At 32.2% G+C, this 21,403-nt stretch overlaps 1 protein-coding gene across 1 annotated transcript in view; it reads right to left on the bottom strand.

Moving 5' to 3' along the window:
• LOC129224373 (potassium channel subfamily K member 13-like) overlaps positions 1-12,821 on the bottom strand; it is a 213,918-nt gene extending 201,097 nt beyond the window's left edge. The window contains exon 1 of the mRNA XM_054858814.1: positions 12,488-12,821. Within this exon, the coding sequence (XP_054714789.1) occupies positions 12,488-12,821 (334 nt within the window). The remainder of the gene's footprint in view (positions 1-12,487) is intronic.
• Between the last annotated feature and the right edge of the window lie 8,582 nt (positions 12,822-21,403).

The raw sequence follows: 21,403 nt of genomic DNA, 5'->3' as shown, positions 1-21,403 counted from the left end.
AACGCTCGAGCAATAGTACACCTGATGAAGCATCTTCGCCGACTAGCAATAATTTTAAACCTGTTAGCGGATATGAGGCAACTTTTGACACACAGAGATTACTACTGAAAAGGACATGGTGAAATATTGCGCCACGTTATGAAGTTTTTAGTTCATCGTAAAATAAGTTGAACAAAGCTGAATCCCCAATTAAAAAGCTCAGTTCAATAATTTTTATTGGAAGCAACCGAAAAATACTAGAAGTTTGTTACTACCACTAACCATTTCAACCGTCATTGAAGAAGTGCTGTAAGAGATGGATGTAAAATTATCACTGTAATAACTTAAACTCTTATAACAGTATACGGATAAAATGAAACACTTTGTATCTCGCGTATATCCACCGTGGATCTTTCTTTAAACTTCAAGAGATTACAATCTCCAGTGAGACTTCCGTTCTCTATCACGATCAACAAGTCTTAAGAGCAGTCGATTAAGTACTTAAAATGTATTTGAGATCTACCTATTTCCAGTATAGATAGCTTTATGTTGCTTGCTCAAGGTTGGGTTCACTCACAAATGTGATTCTTCTTGCTGCCCAAGAACATTATTTAGGAGCAAGATTTTAGTTGAATCTATGGATTAGAAAATTTTGAATCATTTAACTTTTTAGTTTTTAAACTACGTTTCGAAATGTGGAAATACATTTCGTTTGCTCTTAAGCTGTCGATAAGGGGAACAAAATATGTAACAAGCTTCTGTAAAATATAAACAAAAGACTTGTCTATTATACGGTTGTGAGTACAAACAAGACGTTTTTTAAAAAATTTCATCGCCTGCAAATAAATAAATAAAAAAAAAGACTAACACGGATAGCGACCAATATGCTCACGCTTACTTCTTTCTCTATAACGCAGTTAAATTGACGGTTTTTATATAGTTCGTTCCATATATTCACGTCCACCTACTTCCATTTTTTGATGTTTTACGTAACTTAAAATAATAACTGTAATACATTCTGTGGACCCATTCCCACCTCACGACGACTGTGTCTCTATAAATTAAAACTTGTGCTTTCCCAGTGGTCGAAATTCGACCATTTTCATAAATGAATATTTGAGAAAATTTGAATCAATTTAACTATTTCCAACATTTTTATTCCTACTCTTACTCATGTCTACTGCATATTGGGGGAAACATACAATTTTTATATGTAGGGAAAAAGGGGGCACATCTGAACATTTTTTTTTTTTTTTCATTTCTTAATTTCTTAGAAAATATTTTCAATTTCTCACAGAAAAAGGGTCCCCATGATCGAACAGTACTTTCTTTGCCATGGAATTTTTTCAGATTTTTTAAAAATTATTTCTATACTTCATGTATTCTTTTTAAAAATGTCTTCAATCTTCAATTGTTCACATGTGCCCCTATAGGGGGGCCGATGTGAACAAGTTCGGGGCACATGTGAACACGATTGAAAAATGCAGGACAAACATCATATTTCAACGAAAAACTCGTTATAATGAAGCATATACGTATATACTAATTACATTCAAGTGTTTGTAATCTACACTGAGTCAGTTTGAATTGCAGAGTAGCTGTCATTAATAAAATATTTTTTTCTGAATTATAGAACTCTGCTCACTGTCAAATCTTAAAGTTGCATAGCATGTTCTAATCAATGGATCGACAAGAAAAAATCTCATACGACTAAACAATGCGCATAATATTTTATTTTGTAAAGTATATTCTTGTTATATAGTACATTTAAGCTTCATACGGATACAAAATGTGATATCGAATTTTAAAATTTTTCTAAACTTCAGTTTTTAGTTAAAGAAAAATAGTTTGTCTTTATTTTCCTTGTAAGTATTATATGCCACTAAATTTTTAGTCAACTATTTAGTAATTAACGAATTAAAACAATAAAAAATAATAAAATAAATAATTAGCAATTGCGTAATAATACTTAACAATAAATTTAGAAACTGATTACAGCAAAATAATAATTATAAATTTCTACATCTCTTTTCACACTTAATATAATGAGCCTACACTAATATTTATATTTGCGGAGAGGCTATGGAAGCTGTTCAAATGTGCCCTACATGTTGCGTTCACAAGTGCTCCGGCATCTACCTTAGAACTAATTTTCAAAATTAAAGGATTTTTCATTTAATTATAAAATTTAAACATTGGCATAAATTTACGTGAATGTTCATATAATGGTTTGCAATAATTATTAAATTTAGCATATTAGTTAGTTTAAAGCATGTTTTTAGACGAAGAAGACAACGATAAAAGTACATCAGCATCTGTTAAAACAAAGAAGCTGTCACCACAGGAACAAAAACTGGCTCCTTGCTCTGAAAGTTAGGTTAAATAGTAGGACTGGTACTGATATTACCTGAGATTTTGTGCTTGACGTTATCCTAGTTGTTCACATGTCTTCCGTGCTCACATGTGCCCCCTTTTCCCGTACACACAATACCAAACAGTAATAATTTATTCCAATTTTACTTTTTGTCTGTAAATCTCAAAATAAATGGATGAAAGGGGATATTTCGGTAATGGAATCGTTTCCAAAATTTTAAAAGTATATATATATATATATATATATATATATATATATATATATATATATATATATATATATATATATATATATATATATATATATATATATATATATATATATATATATATATATATATATATATATATATATATATATATATATATATATATATATATATATATATATATATATTGAAAGATCATGCTTAAAAACATTGGTTTTAGCCAATTTTTAAATAATTTGAAGAAATAAAATAATTTTTTTACAATTATTTTAATCGATTTGCAGATTGAAATTCATTTTTTACGCTTCTGCAAGTTATACTACTATAGTAACTATAGTATTAAAACTATAAATATTTATACTTCTATAGTAACTATTGTATTAAAACTATAAATAATTATACTACTATAGTAACTACAGCATTGAAACTATAAATAGGTAGGGGAGTGTGGCCCAAAGCGGGTAAGTTTTCGAAGAACACTCCAAAATTGTACTTTTTGGATTTTTATCGCAACAATTTAGGTTTTATTTCCTAGCAGGGTTCTTGAACTTCAAAATAAAAAATTGTTTCGAACTCAATATTTATTTATTATCAAACTTTACAAACATTTGAAAAACCCGCTTTTCAGGGAGCCCAAGGTGGGTGAGCTTAAGTAATTGTGATTTGGCACATTTGCCAATCAAATATGAAATTATAAAGGATTAAAATAGTTGATTAGCTACCTACCATTTCAAAAAAATATATTAAAAAGTTTTACTTATCCAATTTAAAGTCAGCACATTTGTTTATAAAACATAAAGAAATAAATGATTAAACTAATAGACTAATTGCCATTCTAAAAAAAACTTTTTAAAGTTATACTTATCCTATTGAAATAGAAAATCGAAGTCAGCACACGAGTCAAGAAATTATAAATAAATATATGATTAAATCCAATACCTGCTTTGCCCGACCCGCTTTGGCCAAAGGCGCGTTTTTCATTTCAATAAATACAATCTTAAATTTAATAAAATAATAGTTTAAAAAACTAAAAAAACACGCTTTCGTAGCAAAATGAACTAAAAAGCGAAAAATAATCTTTGGAAGATAGTAGTTGATCAATCACTTAATTTTAATGTAATACAAAAAAGCGTGGGGTGCTGTCTATTTACAATTTTGCTTGGACAACAAATGGAAGAAATTCAAGCAACTGATAAGAAGCCCCCCACGCTTTTTTGTATTACATTAAAATTAAGTGATTGGTCAACTATTATCTTCCAAAGATTATTTTTCGCTTTTTAGTTCATTTTGCTACGAAAGCGTGTTTTTTTAGTTTTTTAAACTATTATTTTATTTTTCTGTTTTTTAGTCTTATGTTGGAGAATTATCAGACGACGAAATTATTTATAAAACGAGTTCGAGGTAATATCTTAAAGTTAAGACAAGGGCACTCCGATGGGAAGCTACTGCGGTGAGTCATCGATGTATGTTTGCTGAAATCATATTTATATTGCTTTGAAAATTTGAGATGCATTTGAATAAAAGTTTTGTTCAACAATGGTCTGATCAGCAATGAATTTCCAATTGAAGGCTCACCTAAATTTTGGCATGAAATTAGTAAAAAACAATTATATTTCATGTTCTAATTACCTTGGAACATTGGAACAAATTTTGTCTGATGCAGAAAAATTAGAGGTTTTTGTAGATATTTTAAAATAATTTTTGCGAGCATTTTTTAATGTATTTTTTTAAATTTTTCCTTTTTCACATTGTTGGATTTATGCCAAAATATTGATTAAAATTGGAGGAAACTAACAATTAAAAGAGTTAATTAATTAATTTGATTGTAGAATATTGCATTGTCATCGGGTCTGAGGTCGCGTGACAAATTTCTAAAGAATCCGATCGCAGGAAGTGGGCGAAATTTGAGCTGCAAGATTCCGTTACAAGATACATATATACATACATACATACATACATACATACAGGTGAAGCTAATAAAAGCGTGTTAAAAAAGAAACAAACGAAATGACAATAGTAGTTTGTATGTGGATGGTGTCAGAATAACGTAGTATTATTGACAATCAAAAAAATAAGCTGGTCTTCGACTAATCACAAGTTACCAAACTTCATTTTATTTATTTTAGAAATGTATCTTTAAAAAAAAAAAAAAAGACTGGTTGCGCTATGCCGCTTTATTGCTGATTCGCTGTAACTGATTAAAACTCGGGGTTGTTCATGTAAACACGACATACGTATGCATCGCCACTTACACAACATGGGGGAGGGGAAGGGTCATACGAAGGCCTACCCGCTTTGAGCGACCTACCCGTTTTGGGCCACCCTCCCATATACTACTATAGTAACTGTAGTAATATAACTACATTGCGACAAGCTTCGTTTCCGAACAGTTCAGAATATTCCTGCCAAACAAATTGGAAAAACATATATATTTCGAACTTTTAAACTAAAATTAATTCGAAAATCCGATTCATTACTTCCATATTTATTAATATTAACCAAACATATTTCAATCTGAACGCATTTACTTTTTATATTTTCCGCCACCTCCTCACTTTTAGGTCTCACATTACGCTAAAAGCGCAAGGTGCCATTAGAGAAGCATTTACTGGGACTCGCAGCGAACTGGACGATTTTAGCTCAGCCCAGTTCGCGGGTAAACGTGGAAACATAAATATTTATCAAAAATCTGAACTCTTTAACAAAGCAGGATATGAAACGAGGGAGGCGTGGGAACCCTATCGTTATTACGTTCTGCTAACGGCAGTTTTATTGTCGCTGCCAACATTTCACTAGCCTGTTCCGAAATAACGGTTCGAAGATCCTTATCTGCTAGTTCGTTTTTAGTTAATGCTGTTTTCCAATTTTATATGTGTGTAGCTTCATAGTTCTTAGATATAAATGTATTACCACGCATTAAGGTTTACTCTTTTTTTTTTTCCAAATAGGTCTAGAGTTTTTTTTTTTTTTTTTTTTTTCTGCAAGCAATTAAAAAATTTTAATGGAAAGTTTTACGACCTCACGAATGGCATATCTGTTACATTAGCTGATTGCAATTATTATGGAAAAGATCTCCAATGTGTCGAAATGGATACGCAAATGGTCTAAAAGTAATTTTGAAGATATGGAATAAAATGGACTTATTGGAAAAAAATATACATATCTGAATTTTGAAATGAAAGAAGTTCTTTGCAAATATCTTTGAGAATATGCCTTTTATTTTGAGTGCTTTCCAGTGATGGACATAGTTGAGAGTTTTTGTTACTCGAGATCTCGGGAATCGAGCATATCTAATAATCGATTGATTGATATTTGAGGTCTTTCCAAATCAAGAACTCGAGCATTTGATAATCGAGATCTTTCCAAATCGAGAACTCGAGCGATTGATAATCGAGATCCTTTGAAATCGAGAACCCGAGCTGTGTCAATCGAGAATTCAAGATGTGATAATCGAAAACTCGAAATACGCTAATCGAGAACTCGAGATCTGATAATCGAGAACTCGACATAATCGAGTTTTTGAGTGATCTTGAATAATCGAGTGATACGATTATGAGAACTCAATTAAGTCCATCACTAGTACTTTCTTTTCAATTCGCTTGTGTTTTTAAATAAATGTGAAAACAATTGCCCCCCCCCCCAAAAAAAAAAAAAACAAGAGTGCTTTTTTTAAAACTTGATTTATGTAACATCAATGATTTATTGACTATGGGATGTCCTATAGTACAGTGAACTCACTCTATCTGAACACTCCCTATCGTGAACACCCCTATATTTTGAACACAATTTGATGGTCCCGGTGAATATATATGCAATATCCAGTCTCCCTCCATAATGAACACCCCCATAACCTGAACACTTTTGTTCTGTCTCATGAGTGTTCAGAATAGAGAGAATCTACAATATACCAATTTTTGTGCAATATTAGGCATTAAATCTAGGCATTTTTAAAATATTATTTCATAATTTTATCGAGAAGGCCTTTAAATTCTATATTTCAGGGTTGATATTTGACTGGTGATATCAACTACTAAACATGGTAAAGCTATAAATTACTACCTTATAGCAGAAGCTAAGGCAGAATTAAAAGCAATACCAAACAGTTTAAAGCCAGCATTCAGAGACTGCAGTTTTAGTCTTATTTTCAACAGTCTGGCATCTCATCAGTCTGGAATAGCTATAACCGAGCTGCAGACAAATATCCTCACACAAGCGCAGAACATGTCTTCACACGTAAATAAAAATATTTCAGCAAACCAACGGGACAAAAGCCTGTCAGATGTCTTTTTATTCATATAAGCTCACTTATTTTACATTGAGAAAGGGGTTCCTATCAACCCTGAAACACGTGTCTGCAGTAATCTTCAATTTTTAGCAGTTATACTTTGACATTTCTTATTTTTACAAGTTAAAGGTTTTTCAATTTTAGTAAAAATTCCATATTGTTTTGCATTTTATTTTATTTTTTTCTTTTTACAAGTACTCATTCCTCCCACCCCTTTATTTGAACTTTTTTGTGTGAAATTTCATGTGTGAAGTGAATAACTAAATGAAAAGACTCTGCAAAACCGTGGAAACAAAGTTCGAATTAAAAAAAAAAATCATATCATTTTAGATTTTAACACAGTTTTGCTTTTTACAAAGACTCATACCCTCAATTTTTTCTTCTTATCTTTTTTTTTTTTTTTTGAGTGTTTCATAAGAGAATTTCAAGCGTGTCAGTAGATAACCAAATTAAATATTTCTCCAAAACTGAAGAACAAAGTTCCGGATTGCAAATGTTACAAAGGAGCAGTTAAGCAGAAAGCGAAAGACTAAACCACTGCTAAATGGACCAATTATGCGTAATCCCAATTTTTGGCAGAGACGTTAAAAAGAGAACAAAAAGCCTTCCTCTCCCCCCACAGCTACGCCCCAGTCTCACGTGAAGCTAGACTGGCGCCACTTATAAAGTTCTATCAAGTAAACAACTTATTTGCAAGTAAAATAAGCAGGACGCAGTCTTCCGTGAACCTATATCTCATCTATGGACTTGAAAAATCTATTTAGTAGTTTACTTTGCCAACAAAAACTGTCATATTTGAAGTTTTGGAACCGAGCAAGAGGGGAAAGATGGGACGATTTTGTCGCACTGCCTGTGCGGCCGAGTCCGACTCTTACTGGGTGACTGTCAGTAATAACGCGGAATGGAATTTATGCATAAAGCTGATTTACATGGCAGCTTTTCGAGTAATGTGTTCTAAGGGATGCTGCATTTCATTGCACGATAAGGTCTTTAGGATTGCATATATTGCCCCGACGAATAAAGGGCATGAATAGAGATAGGATCTCGGTTAGAATATATTTTATGGAAGTCTTAAAAAGATATCGGGATTCATACATTGAATTTAAAAAAAGTTTTTGCGAAAAATGATTTAAAAACACGAAGTTTATTATGTTTTGAAAAATTTGTTTTTCTTTGAAAGTCCTTACATGCATTTGTTTGGAGGAATGGCTTTAGACGCTTCTAATACTTTTTTGACATTAAAATTCTCAAATCAAAATCATCTCTGTAAAAAAAAAATACTCCTGAAATATGTTTGGCGGAAAAAGTTAGCTCCCTGAAAAGTCTAATCCAGTGGTTCCCAAGTTGGGGGAGATCGCCCCCAAAGGGGAGATTTGGCTATTCAAGGGGCGATTAATTCTGAAAAGGCAATACGGGGAGATGAGTATTTAAGAAATAAAATAATAATAAAAAAGCCAGCGAACGCATCGGAATTGAAAACGTAAGGAGACCAATTGTTCAGAGATCAGACAAGGAATCAAAAGTGAAATAAGAAATAATTAAAGTTAAGGAATTTCCTCCTTGCCTATCGGATGAACTTTGATGAAGTATTTCATCATTAATCTCCAAGTTCATAAATTTCCCCTTTTTTTTATCGTAAGCGTCAGTTTTTTTGATGCCCCCAGATGCAAGTTTTAAAATAAGAATTTCATAAAATTTGCACTCCTTTTTTTAAAAATTACAGCAATGATCTTAGGTATTTCCTTTCAAATACTTATTATTTCGTTTAATAAAAAATGGGGGGGGGGGGGGTTACTTGAAAAAGGTTCTTCCATTTATTTGTTTGTTTATATATTTTTTTAGCTTAAAAGTGATTGAAGAAAACTGCTTTACATATATTTTACTGCGAATTGAAATTAGATTTTTGGATTTGCAATAATATCTATGTTCACTAGCGCTAAATTATAGTTTTCTCAATAAAGAAAGAGAGGTAGGGGAGGGCGATAGTTGTCAGTCAACTTCAAGAAGGCGGCGATGGGCTTAGAAAGGCTGGGAACCACTGGTCTAATCGCTTTAAGAATGACTTCAGGTCCATGAACATTTTAATTTTTAGAAAATCATTCAATTTTTGCCACAATTTTAGGAGAGTCCTTCATTTTGCTCTAAGTATCTTTATGTTTTTTTCTTCAGCAAAAAAATTGCTTTCGACATCCATTTTAGCTTTATAAATCTGGAGAGAAAAATTTTCTCTTTTCGCTGCAGAGACATTCCATTGAAAAAGAGAACTTTGACAAAGGAACACGTGACAGTGATAAAATATTCCTAATTAATACCTGCATCTTTTTTAATGACTGCGAGCGAAGCGAGCAGGGAGCGGAGAGAGTTAAGTATTAAGTAAAGAGATGTCTTTATGAAATTGTATGTTTGAGTTCAGTGTACAAATTATTAATTTCAGTGTTATTTTGCATTGAAAGGTATGAAAAAAATACCCTTGCTGCAGATTAAAAAAAAGTCAAAAGCTGTAAAGAATCATTTGATCTTAGTGAAAAATTAGCAGAACTGTGCAACAAGGTTATTAAGATAGTGCTTTTTTGGTGAAGTAAAATAAAATTTTACTTGAACTGTGGTTTCTTAATTCTTATGTGCCCTAGAAACTCCGCAGACTCTCGGATCCCCGATCAAGAATCGCTAGCATAATTGCAATAAATCCCGATGAAATGTTTATTTTGAGCAAAGAAATTTGTCTTACATTACCACTAAAGATTCAATATCGTTTAAAATATATTTTTATGATTCTATCACTGAAATCTTAACATAGCGAAAACTATTGCTAGAGGATTCGAAGAAATAATAACCGATTATGACTATACATAAAAATGTTTTGGTTACAAAAATTTAAATTTTCGACTGAAGAGTTGCGCAAAAACTGTTTATCATAGTAAATGTAATCTGATATATCTTGGACAGATTTCGGTTAAAAGTTTAATCATTTGTATGATGAATTTATCAAAGATATTAAAATTGCAGAATTCAATAGGTTAAAAGAGCTTGGTAGTAGATCTATTAAGAAGAAAATTACCAGCATATCCGAGAGCATTTTACTGATGATTTACATAACATAACAGAATTAAATCATTTAATAAAAAATGATATGGAAAAGCGAGAATCAAAATAAACCATTTCTACAATTTTAGGAATAACTCAACTACAAATGTAAAACAATTTGCACTAGTCAAATAAAACAAAGAAATATTATCATCGTCTTTTGACAACCAATCATATTCACAACTCCAATAAACTATAGGAGGAGGTGCAGCCACTGTCTAATGGCGGACGAAAAAGATAAAACAAACAGATGCCGTAACTTTTAACTTTCTTTAGAGCTTAATTTACCCCAAAGAAAACACGTGGAATAGAATGTTTTACTTTTTTCTGTAGTATTGTTAATCACCGCAAGGTAGCGTATTCGAGCTTTGGAGTTGCGAATAGTTCTAGAAATAAATTATATTGTACTAAGTGTTATTATTAACAATCTTATGGCCCAGGCATGCACAATGTGACAAAATTGTCATCAAATGTCGAAAACATCGTCAAACTGGACATAAAAATGACAATATACGGGGAAAAAAAATACTGAGTGAAAATGTAGCTTGAAGTCCATCAAGAACTGATAAATATCGAATTCATCATCGTAAAAATGGCTGTTTGTGAACAACTTACTATGTGATTTGCCTTAAGTTCTAATATTTAGTATTACATCTTGATTTCTCATCGTTTTTTACATGAGTCAAAATAATTATAAGACTTAAGAAATTAATTCAAAGGAATAAAAACAAAAAATCATACATACGAACGAGAATTACTGTCATTTACTAAGCTTAAAAGCAATTTATATGTTACGGCATGTGTATGTTTAACATTTTTCAATCGCCATTAGACAGTGGCTGCAGCTCCCCTTAGTGTATTGGAGTTGCGAAATCATCTTTGGTTTTTGATTTTAATCTCGAGCTTAATCATTTAGAATCGATTGGCTTGCTTTAGGTAAGTATCGGATAAAAGTTCTAAAAACCGTTTTTAAGATTTTCCTATGCAGAAAATTTTGATGTGTTTTCGAATAACCTGATATTGAAAAATACGACTTATTTTTCCTTTAATTCGCAGAACGTTCATATTATTTACAGTTTAAAATAATTTGGATTTTTATGTTGGTCGTGCGTTTTTGATAGTCATTTGACAGAAACATCAATTGAAATGGGTTTTAAATATAATGGGTTTTTTGCTACGATTTTCGACTCAGTTGAGAGGGATTCGTTCAAAATAACTTTTTAGCGTAATAATATCAACCAGCAAGTATAAAACTATGCAAAAAATGTAATGGCTCTTGAGAAATCAAGTATTGAGCTATGTTTTATTCGAAACGCCTCATATGCTTAAAAACCGATGCATCATAATGACTTCAGTTTTATAAATGTTTTACAAGAACAAAGTTGCTCTAAATGTAGCTCAAAAATAAATTGAAAACTAAGAAATCGATAATTATTCATTTAACTCTTGTTTGTATTATAATCATTATGAGTTGTTTTACTTGAAAAATACTTTTTATCCTTTAAAAACTCTTTCGCAAAAGGAAGTTTTTATAAATTCCCTATCCTTTTTCTCAAAATGAATCTCGTATAGGTTTGACTTTTTATGACTTATTTTTTGCATAGTATTGAACATTATAGAGTTGGATTTTTTAAGTTATCTAGAGTACATAAAATTTGAGAAAACTAAATGTTTTTAAACATCCAGATTTCTAGGTTACAATAAAAATTCTCAGTTTAAAAAGAAATCAATCTCTTAAAGTGTACAAAAAATCACCCTATAAATGCCAAAAAAATGTCTATACATTATTTATAATTCAAAAGAAAAATGTACTTAAAAATTGCAAATTGAACAGCGACATCTTTATACTCAACAGCGCCTACCCAGTCGTTTTAAAAACTACAGAAACATGGACCGATTTGATCCGAAATCATGCAATATGAACTGGATTGTTTACGGCCATTTCACCAGCCGAGTTGAAACACACGGCCTTGTTCACCAGCTGATTCGAGCTTCCGTCAGACACCCAAACCACCCATAGGAGCCTTCTTCAACCGAAAAGAAGACTTCGAAAAGCGGTTAGGATGTCTGAAGAAGATCCGAGTTGACTGGGAAGTCATACATCCAAACCGCCAGCAGAAGTCCTATGGTTGGTTGAAGACAGCTTGGATCGACGGTTTGGACTGTCCGCTTTAAGGGCTGTTCCCTTATCGGCCGTCCGTCACGTTCGCAAAGACTTTTTCCACCCGAAACAGGCTTTCTTTACTGATTGCCATGACAGCAAGCCATCTTGAACGGGACCAATTTCGATCAGAAGAACCTTGATATCTGAAGACCGTCAAAAATAGGACAACATTTCATTGGTTTCCGCCAAGCAGCGCGCTTTCTCTCTAGTGGGTGAATTTAGCCACGTGATTGATGTACGGCGACCGTATGTGAATGCTACTCTGTTTTCGTCGGCAGTCCGTCACGTCAAAAAACGGGATGGACGGGACGGCCGGCCGATAAGTGAACAGCCCTTAATTCTCAACCTCGGCTGGTGAAAATGGCAGTCAGAAGTAATGTAATGCTGACTTACCAATTGTCGAGACGACAGTTCCTACGAAGTAAAAAGCTCCGGAATAGTCCCAACGAGGCCGCTTATGAATGATGCCGGAGGCGGAAGCATTGCCATATTCCCAGAGCAATTCTTCCACGTCGGCCGGATCCACTGTCCCATTGTACTTGTCCATGAACCGTCTGTGGACCAGCCAGTAATGTTCCCGATCCACGTCCTCGTTCTCGTGTTCGAGCCACTGGAACACCCACGCACCCGCGGCCATATATATCAGCATCACGATTCCCAGTAGCAGGAACCGGGTGTTGTCCTCGTGCAAGTGCAAGACACGGCAGCAACCCTTGGGCCTGGTCATAGAGCCAGGTCAGGTGGTTGTGCGCTCACCAAACGACAAGACAGCTTACACATCGACAAGGAATGCATTTAGCGAAGACATCTGGAAGACTCGAAATCACTTTGATTAAGAATGGCAGTTTTAACTCTTCGGTGGAGCCCCTTGAGTTAACAGCACAAGCGATTGTTTCAAATTCAAACCTCGACTCCAAACGGTATCCAAAGGTAACGATTTTTCAATCCATATTCCTGCTAAATCAATTTTTCAAATTGTTCACATCAGAAGTTCTGTGTAGTTGGAACTTTAATTCCGAAAGGTAACGATTTTTCAATCCATATTCCTGCTAAACCAATTTTTCAAATTGTTCACATCAGAAGTTCTGTGCAGTTGGAACTTTAATTCCGAAATTTTTCGGGATAGTTACTCAGCGCTGACACTGACATCAACTTTGTATTTACATCAAACAGACGAAGTACTTATATTTTCCATCACTCAAAGCTGATATTTTCAAAATATTTTGAAAAATACCCGGCCAAGCAACATGTAGTATTCATCTCAATAGATTTTTTGATATTTTCAGCGAGTGTTTGCTTGGAGGATTTTTTTCTTTTCTTTTCTTTTTTTTTCTTTGTAACAGTTGGTCGACAAAAACCACAAGCAATATGTGTTTAGAATTCTAAAAACTTAAATCTTCTTTAGCAACACATCCAGATAAAAATGAAATAGGTTCTTAAATTATGCAACCTTTTCTCTGAATTTCAACTCCATTGCGATTCAAATGTAAGTTTTTGCGTTAACATGAAATTGTTTTTATTTTCATTAACGCTTACTAAAAATACAGTGCAAATTGTCTAATTTTCATTTCGAGCCTCAAATGAACTCGGGCAATTTTCTCTTCGTCAAAGTACTTTTTTCTTGGTGCTTCAAATTATTGAATGACGTATAATATGAACTTCATCAACAGTAATATATAGTAAATGTCACTTTAGCTGCCTTCGAAATTATTCTGATGGAAATATTTTCCATTCTACAACTATAGACACACAAACTTTTTGAGTTGCAATATAATTTTGCCGTTCATAAAATGACTAAATCGTCGATAGCATATTTTCTTTTTATGTAGAACAATGACAAAATTATTCAGAATGCAAAGTGAGGTAGAGAATTTCCTTAATACCCAAAGAATTGCTTAACTATTTTTACCACGATAAACAGAACGATGAAATTGAATCATTTTTCAAACATTTCAAAGTAGTCTAACTAGCGTTAAACTCTCTAAATAACGTTATTATGTGCTGCAAGCATAAATTTTTGAAAAATATTTACTATGTCATTTGGTGATTTTGTATGTTGTGAAATGTGGACAGAGCATTTGGTCCTGCAGTCTTAGCTACAAATTACAACTCTTTTACTACTAAGTAAAGAATAATATCGAAAATTTTCGGTTTAAGTTACGTAAAATTATTATGATATTTCTACAAGTGATGAATTAACGATGATTTTTTTTTTGTTTTTTAAAAATAATACTGATTGAACATTTCTAAACTATATATTAACATTAACATTTCATAATTTTTATCAAATACTAATTTTGCTAATTTCATTCAATAAATATATATTTATATCTGACAGGCACTAATGTATGCTGTGACACATATAAAGCTAAAATTAATGGGAAAATGCGCTGTTAAAAATACTGCTTTTCTGAAATCAAGCCACTTAAAAATGTTTTGCAGTTTGTATCGGCATCGCTTACAATAAAAATAGGCAATGGCTATAAGCTCTGAACTATTTGCTAGAAGAATACATTTTCGATGCTTAATATTTAATGAAAAATTTTATTAATGAAGCTTTTTTCAATATTGTATATCTGTAAAGAATGTATCAAATACAATGTTAATACATATTAAGGCTATTTTATTTAATGCACTTTCATTTAGTTGCATAGAAACAGCAAGCTATAAAATAAATTATTTTCGATAGCGTTGTAATAGCAGTAAATATATATGTATATTTCTTATTATACAAATGTAATTATTATGATCCTAAAATATGCATTATTTAATTATCTAATAAAAATTTATTTGCAATCAAAACTATAACCATTAACTCACACTCACATTATATAAGCTAGTTTAAGTATATTTTACAAAATCCTTTTTCTCTATAGGTAACATAGCACCTATAGCGATGTTTTTAACAATCGTACCTGCTTTTTCTACGTAAAAATTATGCAACATTGCAAGCTAAAGCATAAATTCAAAACTGATTCTCTCAAGCTCAAGCATTAAAGCGATAGATTTGTTCTTCGATTTTGTTGGAAAACACTTCGTCATTACAAAAAGATTAGTATGAGAAAAGATTGGTTTGATCCAAGAAGGATATTTTGATAGTTAGACAGTCTAATAAAAGATGCACGACAGTATTTTTAAGGAGATCAATTGATTAATAAAAAAAAGATTTTAATCACCTCTTATGATTACTTCTCATTCAAGTAAATATTCTGCACAAAGAAAAAACTTTCTTAAAGAAAAAAGCCCTTAAAAATTTTCTCAGTATTTCTTAGAACGTTCCAAAATTTGCTGCGTTTGTTGAGTTTCATTCTACACATATAATATACAATAACTCAAATAAGTAAAATATTTATTTTAAAAAATCGTCTGATCTTCTGATGAATTAAGGAAATCTTTAAACTTTCACTCTGTTTTCATAAAAACAAAGTAAAAAGTTTCGTTTTCACCAAACTTCTAGGGACATAATAACCAAGAATAAGTCTTAGTAAAAAGCTGAGTTATCCGTATGTATTTGATAAGCTAGTGTTCAATTAAAAAAATATCCACAAACCATACACAGAAATTATCAAATTTTCAAATGAAGAACTATTTACTCGTTAAAATCCATCGTTTTGAAGACCTTTTGCGTCGATAGACAAATACTGGCTTCCGGCCAGTTTTGCACACAGTTAAGAAATTTGTGAACCATAAAGCTAAATTGTTCTACGAAACTTTTTTTGCGATCATTTTCGTTTTTCATTTAAGGACTTGAGAATTAATATTAAACATCTATATACTTTAAAGAGAAATTTAAAAAACCATATATGTTAGGTATTGAACTTACTGTCTCACAAAACTTTCAAGTTTTTTACTTCCGGATGTTTTTTAAACATTTCACTATAAATACTATTTTATATTATTTATAATTTCATTCCGTTTGAACATAAATTAGTTAAATTTCATTTTTTTATTAACGATTCTTTAGAAATTCTTTTCTAAAATTTATATGAGCTCAGTAAAAATGAAATGTATGAGATAAACTTAAGTATTGTACCAATTAAACGGAAACTCAATTCTTTTACAGAATAATTAATCTGAATGTAATTTGAGTATCTTATGAGTGTTCAAAGACAACTCATAATAGCACATAGTACTCACAATGAAACAAAATAAACGAAATTAACAGTTTGTTAGTAACGGAAGTATTGCAATCAAATATACGTCCAAAACCTACACTTAAAAGTGTGCCTTTTCAGAGTTAAAATGACACATATGCTTTGCAAAATGACAATCTATGCACTCGATAATGCTTCAATTTTGACTCAAACTTTTTTACTTATCTTTCTCGTTATTTTTGCACTACTTCTGAGAACCAAAACTAGCAGATTAACGAAGTTTAAAGGAAAACACTTCTAGGTTTATCGACTTGAACGAAGAGGATTCCAACTTCTATTGCTCTTGAAACTGACATTCCTAAACGTGGCGAGAAAACGCAGATCAGAAGTATTGTACTCCTATATAAATTTCCCTCCAGATTTTTCAACTTTCACTAATTCATTACTTGCTTCACATTTCGTTAACGGTCAACGAGCGTTTTGTGGGGCCGTCTCTTCTGTTTCCATCTCTCCTAGGAGGGTCCTTGCAACACGTGCGGATGTTGCTTGGTCTCGGTCGTCATAGCAACGGGATGGATGCTGCATCCGACGCAGTTGCTCTCGGAACTCCAAATGCGGCCATCCCGATTTTAGTCATTGATGTCTCGCTGCCCCCCAGAGACACCTGGCGCCTTATTTACATAGAAACGAAATTTGTTTAACACAAAAAGGGAAAATCTCTCTTTCTGGGAATTAACACATTTTCCAAAATAAATTCTGATCTGTATTCATTGGATTAATTGCAATATTACGAAATAAGCTTATTAAAATGATTGTTTAGCTCTTAACCTAAAAGCACTATTGTCGTATTTTTTAAAATGGCAAGAGCAAAAAATTAGTAAAATTTAATCCAGGATAAAACGTGTACTTTGCTATAAAAACGCCACCTGTTTTCGAGTTTAAAAATGTATGTAGAAGTGACTTTATATTATATTTCATGTGAGAATATTTGAAAGAATGCAGATTAACTGTTAAGAAATTTATCTTTAAAAAATATTATTCATTATAAAGAAAACTATTTTTGAGCGAAATTCTTTCTTTTCTTTTCGAAAGTTATTTTGCTGTAGTTAATATGAAGGCAAAAAAATAAAAGAATGTCGTCGAAATTGTTTGAGAATGCAGTCTTAAAAAGACATATAAACTTATTGAAAAAATGACTTTTTATAGTTAATATTATTTTATTTATTCTTATAATTGCTCTTTTTTTTACCAACAGAAGAAATGTAAAAATTTATCATGTATCAAGATTAAAAGAATATTTTCGGAGCAGTTAAAACTTAAATAGAAAAAAAAATTATTTTTAATTTAAAACGATATTCGTGTACTCTCTTAACTTCTTTTTCTTTCCTTCTTTTTTTTTTTTTTTTTGGTTAATGTTTTTCTTTTGTTAAAGGTTGGACTAGAACAAAAGACAATATGCCTGTGTGTGTGTGTGTTATCCTTAAATTTACATTAAGTCAATGAGGAGGGAAGATGCTTTAATTATTTTTTAATTATTATTTTCAAAAAAAAAAAAAATGCGTTCTTTTAAATTTCATTCTATATTTTTCTTTCATAAATTGTACAGATCTTTTAGAAGCAGAAAAAAACAACAGAACTCTAAATACTTTTTCTAAAACATTACTTAAATAATTTTCGATTTCCCCCGCATAAGAGTTGGCTTAACTTTCTGAAATTTTATTTATTTTTTTTTATTGTTTATAAGTTGTTCCTACATAAGTTAAAGAAAAGTAAGAACGAAAAGTTACTTTTTTTACAATTTTTTTCTTGTCTTTTCTTTTTTTTTCCAAATCGAACTAATAGACATTTGAAGAGAAATACTTACTAAAATCATTGACATACTTTTCAAATACAGAAGTACATTCTTTATGAAATTATTTTATTTTTAAAATTGGAATCTGGGGAAGTGAAAAACACTGAAATTTGAAATTAAAAAAAAAATGAAAGTTTACGAACTTGTTGATGAACGAGGAAGCATGCACTTCCTTAAGTTTCAAACGAAATATGAGGAGGAAGCTCCTGAACTTAAATTTATTAACCGACTTCAAAAAAGGAGGTTTATAATTCGTCGGAGACTTTTTATGCATGTTCTCCGATTGCTCGAAGACACGTGGACCGATTTGAAAAATTTCTTTTTTGCTTGAAAGGGTTGGGGAAGAGTGGGTACAGTGAGACAGGTACAACAGTGAGACAACAGCAATTTATTTTCTGTTCTGATATTTCCAGCCTGGTAAAACTTTTGAAAAGCCAACCATGTGTGTCTAGACAACATGAAACTTACCTTGCCAACAACAATAGCTCAAACCGAAACCAAACGACAGCAATTATTCATGTTTTTCCAGGTAAATTTAGATACTTTTAAAGTTTGCTAATTCAAAAAATATGTGTCTCACCGTTCCCACTTACTTGGGGAACAGTAAGACAAATTGCATTTCGTTTTAATTTTTTATTTCATTTGTGTGAATTCGTAATTTTTTTCTAGATTCACTCTTATGATACCTATTACAGTGACAAACATTGCAACATTTGAAATAAATTTATTTTTGTGTTTTCTCTATTAAACAAAAGTGACTTCAAAGAAATTGCGAAAGGAAGTCTGTGGTGGGTGTGCGTTCAGGAGACCCCATAGCAACTACAGTCTTGAAATTTGGTAAAAAAATTCCTTTGAACCCCTGTGGTTTCTAATTGGGAATTTTTTGCTTTAAATTTCGAATTAGCTTTTTAATAATTATTTTTTAAGTTTTTTAATATTCACGTAAATTGCCTATCAATGGGGTGAAATATTTCCCACACCCCTTAACATTCTATGTCATTCGAAAGAGATTTTGTTTCTGCATCAAATAAAGCTTGTTCCAACTTTCTCAATTAATCAGAACAGTATATATATATGGTTTCTATTTTAACGGAAAATTCTAGGCTCAACTCAATTCAAGCCCATAATCAAGCCTTAGCTAAGGAGCAAAATATATTACTAGAGACCACGAATTTGAAAACGACTTTTAAAACGCTCAAAACTCCGTTTTACAATGCTCAGGAGCCTTTCAGAACCTATAGCTCTGCAAGTTAGTTTAAAACCCGAGATGGGGTGCTTTTTGTCCCGAACGGAACTTGTAACGCGTTTTTAATCCGATTCTTTCTAATTGACGATTTGAATTTTGTGAATCAAATAAGATTGCGAAGCAACCTTTGGAGGGTTCGTGAGTGGCAGCAAGCAGGGTGCGGAGCCCTCTAGTTTAATAATAAAAAGTGCGATTGAATTTTTGTGTCTCACTGTACCCACTCTTCCCTATACTTCCCAGATGGTTCCATGGTAATTTGGTCTGGGTCTGATAAATGTCCTGGAAAATGCGTTCAAATTTCATACGTTGTGCCACGTACATGGCTTAGAATAGGGGTGGGGGATATTTTGGAGATATTCAAATTAATTCAGTTGTCGAAAAATGAGAATCAACGAAACGTCGTCGCTATAACAATCGGGTTTGTCCGCGCACACTTACAATTGCAATATCTTTTCAATGACATCTCGATTTGAGAAAATTTTGCGCAGAAAATCAAGTCCACCCATTGCATTAAATATTGTATTAATATTTCATTAATGTTGCATGTTAAACATCTATTATTCCAGTAATTTGTATGATTCGTTACATATAGTAAAACGATTAATGTTAAAATTCAAAAAGCGACAAATTTTAAAATTTTTAGAGCAAGGAAAAATTTTTAGGCGCCGAACAAACTATTTCCCTGAGTTCATGGGAAAATTTAGTGCAGTAAGACTTCCAAAAGACTCTTGTTCTGAAACACTTTGACGCCAAAGTATTTTTTTAAGTCATTTGATTTACCCGTTTCCCAGGATTTGTCGAAGAATGTTCATATTGCAATATAAAAAAAAACTACTTTCTATAAAATATAAGTGTTGATTTTCGAGACCATTAAATAAATTGTTTCAACGGGATAGCTTTGATGCAGCTGCAAAATGTTTGGAAACTAATTTGCTATTGTACGTAAAATACAAATACAAATGTGGCGACCAGCAGCAAGCTCTAACCCCAGCTAGGCTGGTCTAGTCTGTTTATTAGTCCGCAATAAAAGTCAATGGCCCTCTTAAAGCTATTCACCCCCTTGCTCATTATCGCCCCTTCAGGTACGCAGTTCCAGTTTTCACGACCCTACTAAAGTAGTAATTTATCCTAATTTCCAAAGTTAGCTTGAGACTTGAATAACAAAAAACAATCATCCCTCTTCCTGCTTTCCCTGCAAAAATTTAACCCATTAACATCTTTCATTTTGATAAATTTAAACAACTGAATCATCTCCCCTCTGACTCTCCTCTGCTCTAGGCTATACATATTAAGCCTTTTAATTCTGGTGTCATAATCTAAATCTGAAAGTCCCCTTACCAGTTTAGTAGCCCTCCTTTGAAGCCTTTCCAATGCAGAAATATCTTTCTTGAGCTGAAGTTTAGTGAAAATAGAACGTTTAGTGAAAGAAATAGTTTAGTCGAAAATGCTACAAGATCACGTGAGCAGAGGCTAAATCCTGGACATTTGAGTAAAAGCCTATCATGCCAAAAATGCTATATCAACTGAGATATCCGGCCTTGCACGACTCTCAGTCAAAGTTTTGAAAACAAAGGAAATACTAATGGTGAATTCAATTGAACAAGAACTGAAGGCTGCATCAAAGAACCAAAATAGAAATTAGTTGCTCGTCTTGTTTCCGTTCTTGAAGAACTGAAACTGATTCTAACTGTACGACACTTACTAGGTTCTGAAAATCAAGTTTAAAATACGACTCTCCCACCCCCTCCACCGTACAAAAAACGAAAATGTCCTTTTGCGAAGAACACGATCTTGATCAAATAAAAGAGTGTAGCACATTATGCAAACAGAGAGAATATAAGAAATTGTCATTTTTATTGGTCAAAATAAATCACTTATTCGTTATTTGCAGATGATTCCAAAAACGATTGCGTGGTAAATGATGATAAATAACTAAACTTCTTAACAGAAGCGAAGTGAAGAAATGAAATGGATTTTTTGTTACCCCGCATTTGTTTTCTTCCTAGAAGTGATTAATTGAGCGACAGGAAGCATGAAAGGCAGAAAGTATTATTCTCAAAATATTGCTTGGCGTCTGGAATCTTCAGGTTTTCTCGGAAGATGTATTGGCAGAAGTA

This window comes from Uloborus diversus, chromosome 6 (assembly GCF_026930045.1).
Source record: "Uloborus diversus isolate 005 chromosome 6, Udiv.v.3.1, whole genome shotgun sequence".
Taxonomy (NCBI): domain Eukaryota; kingdom Metazoa; phylum Arthropoda; class Arachnida; order Araneae; family Uloboridae; genus Uloborus; species Uloborus diversus.
This window is presented reverse-complemented; position numbering and strand designations above follow the sequence as displayed.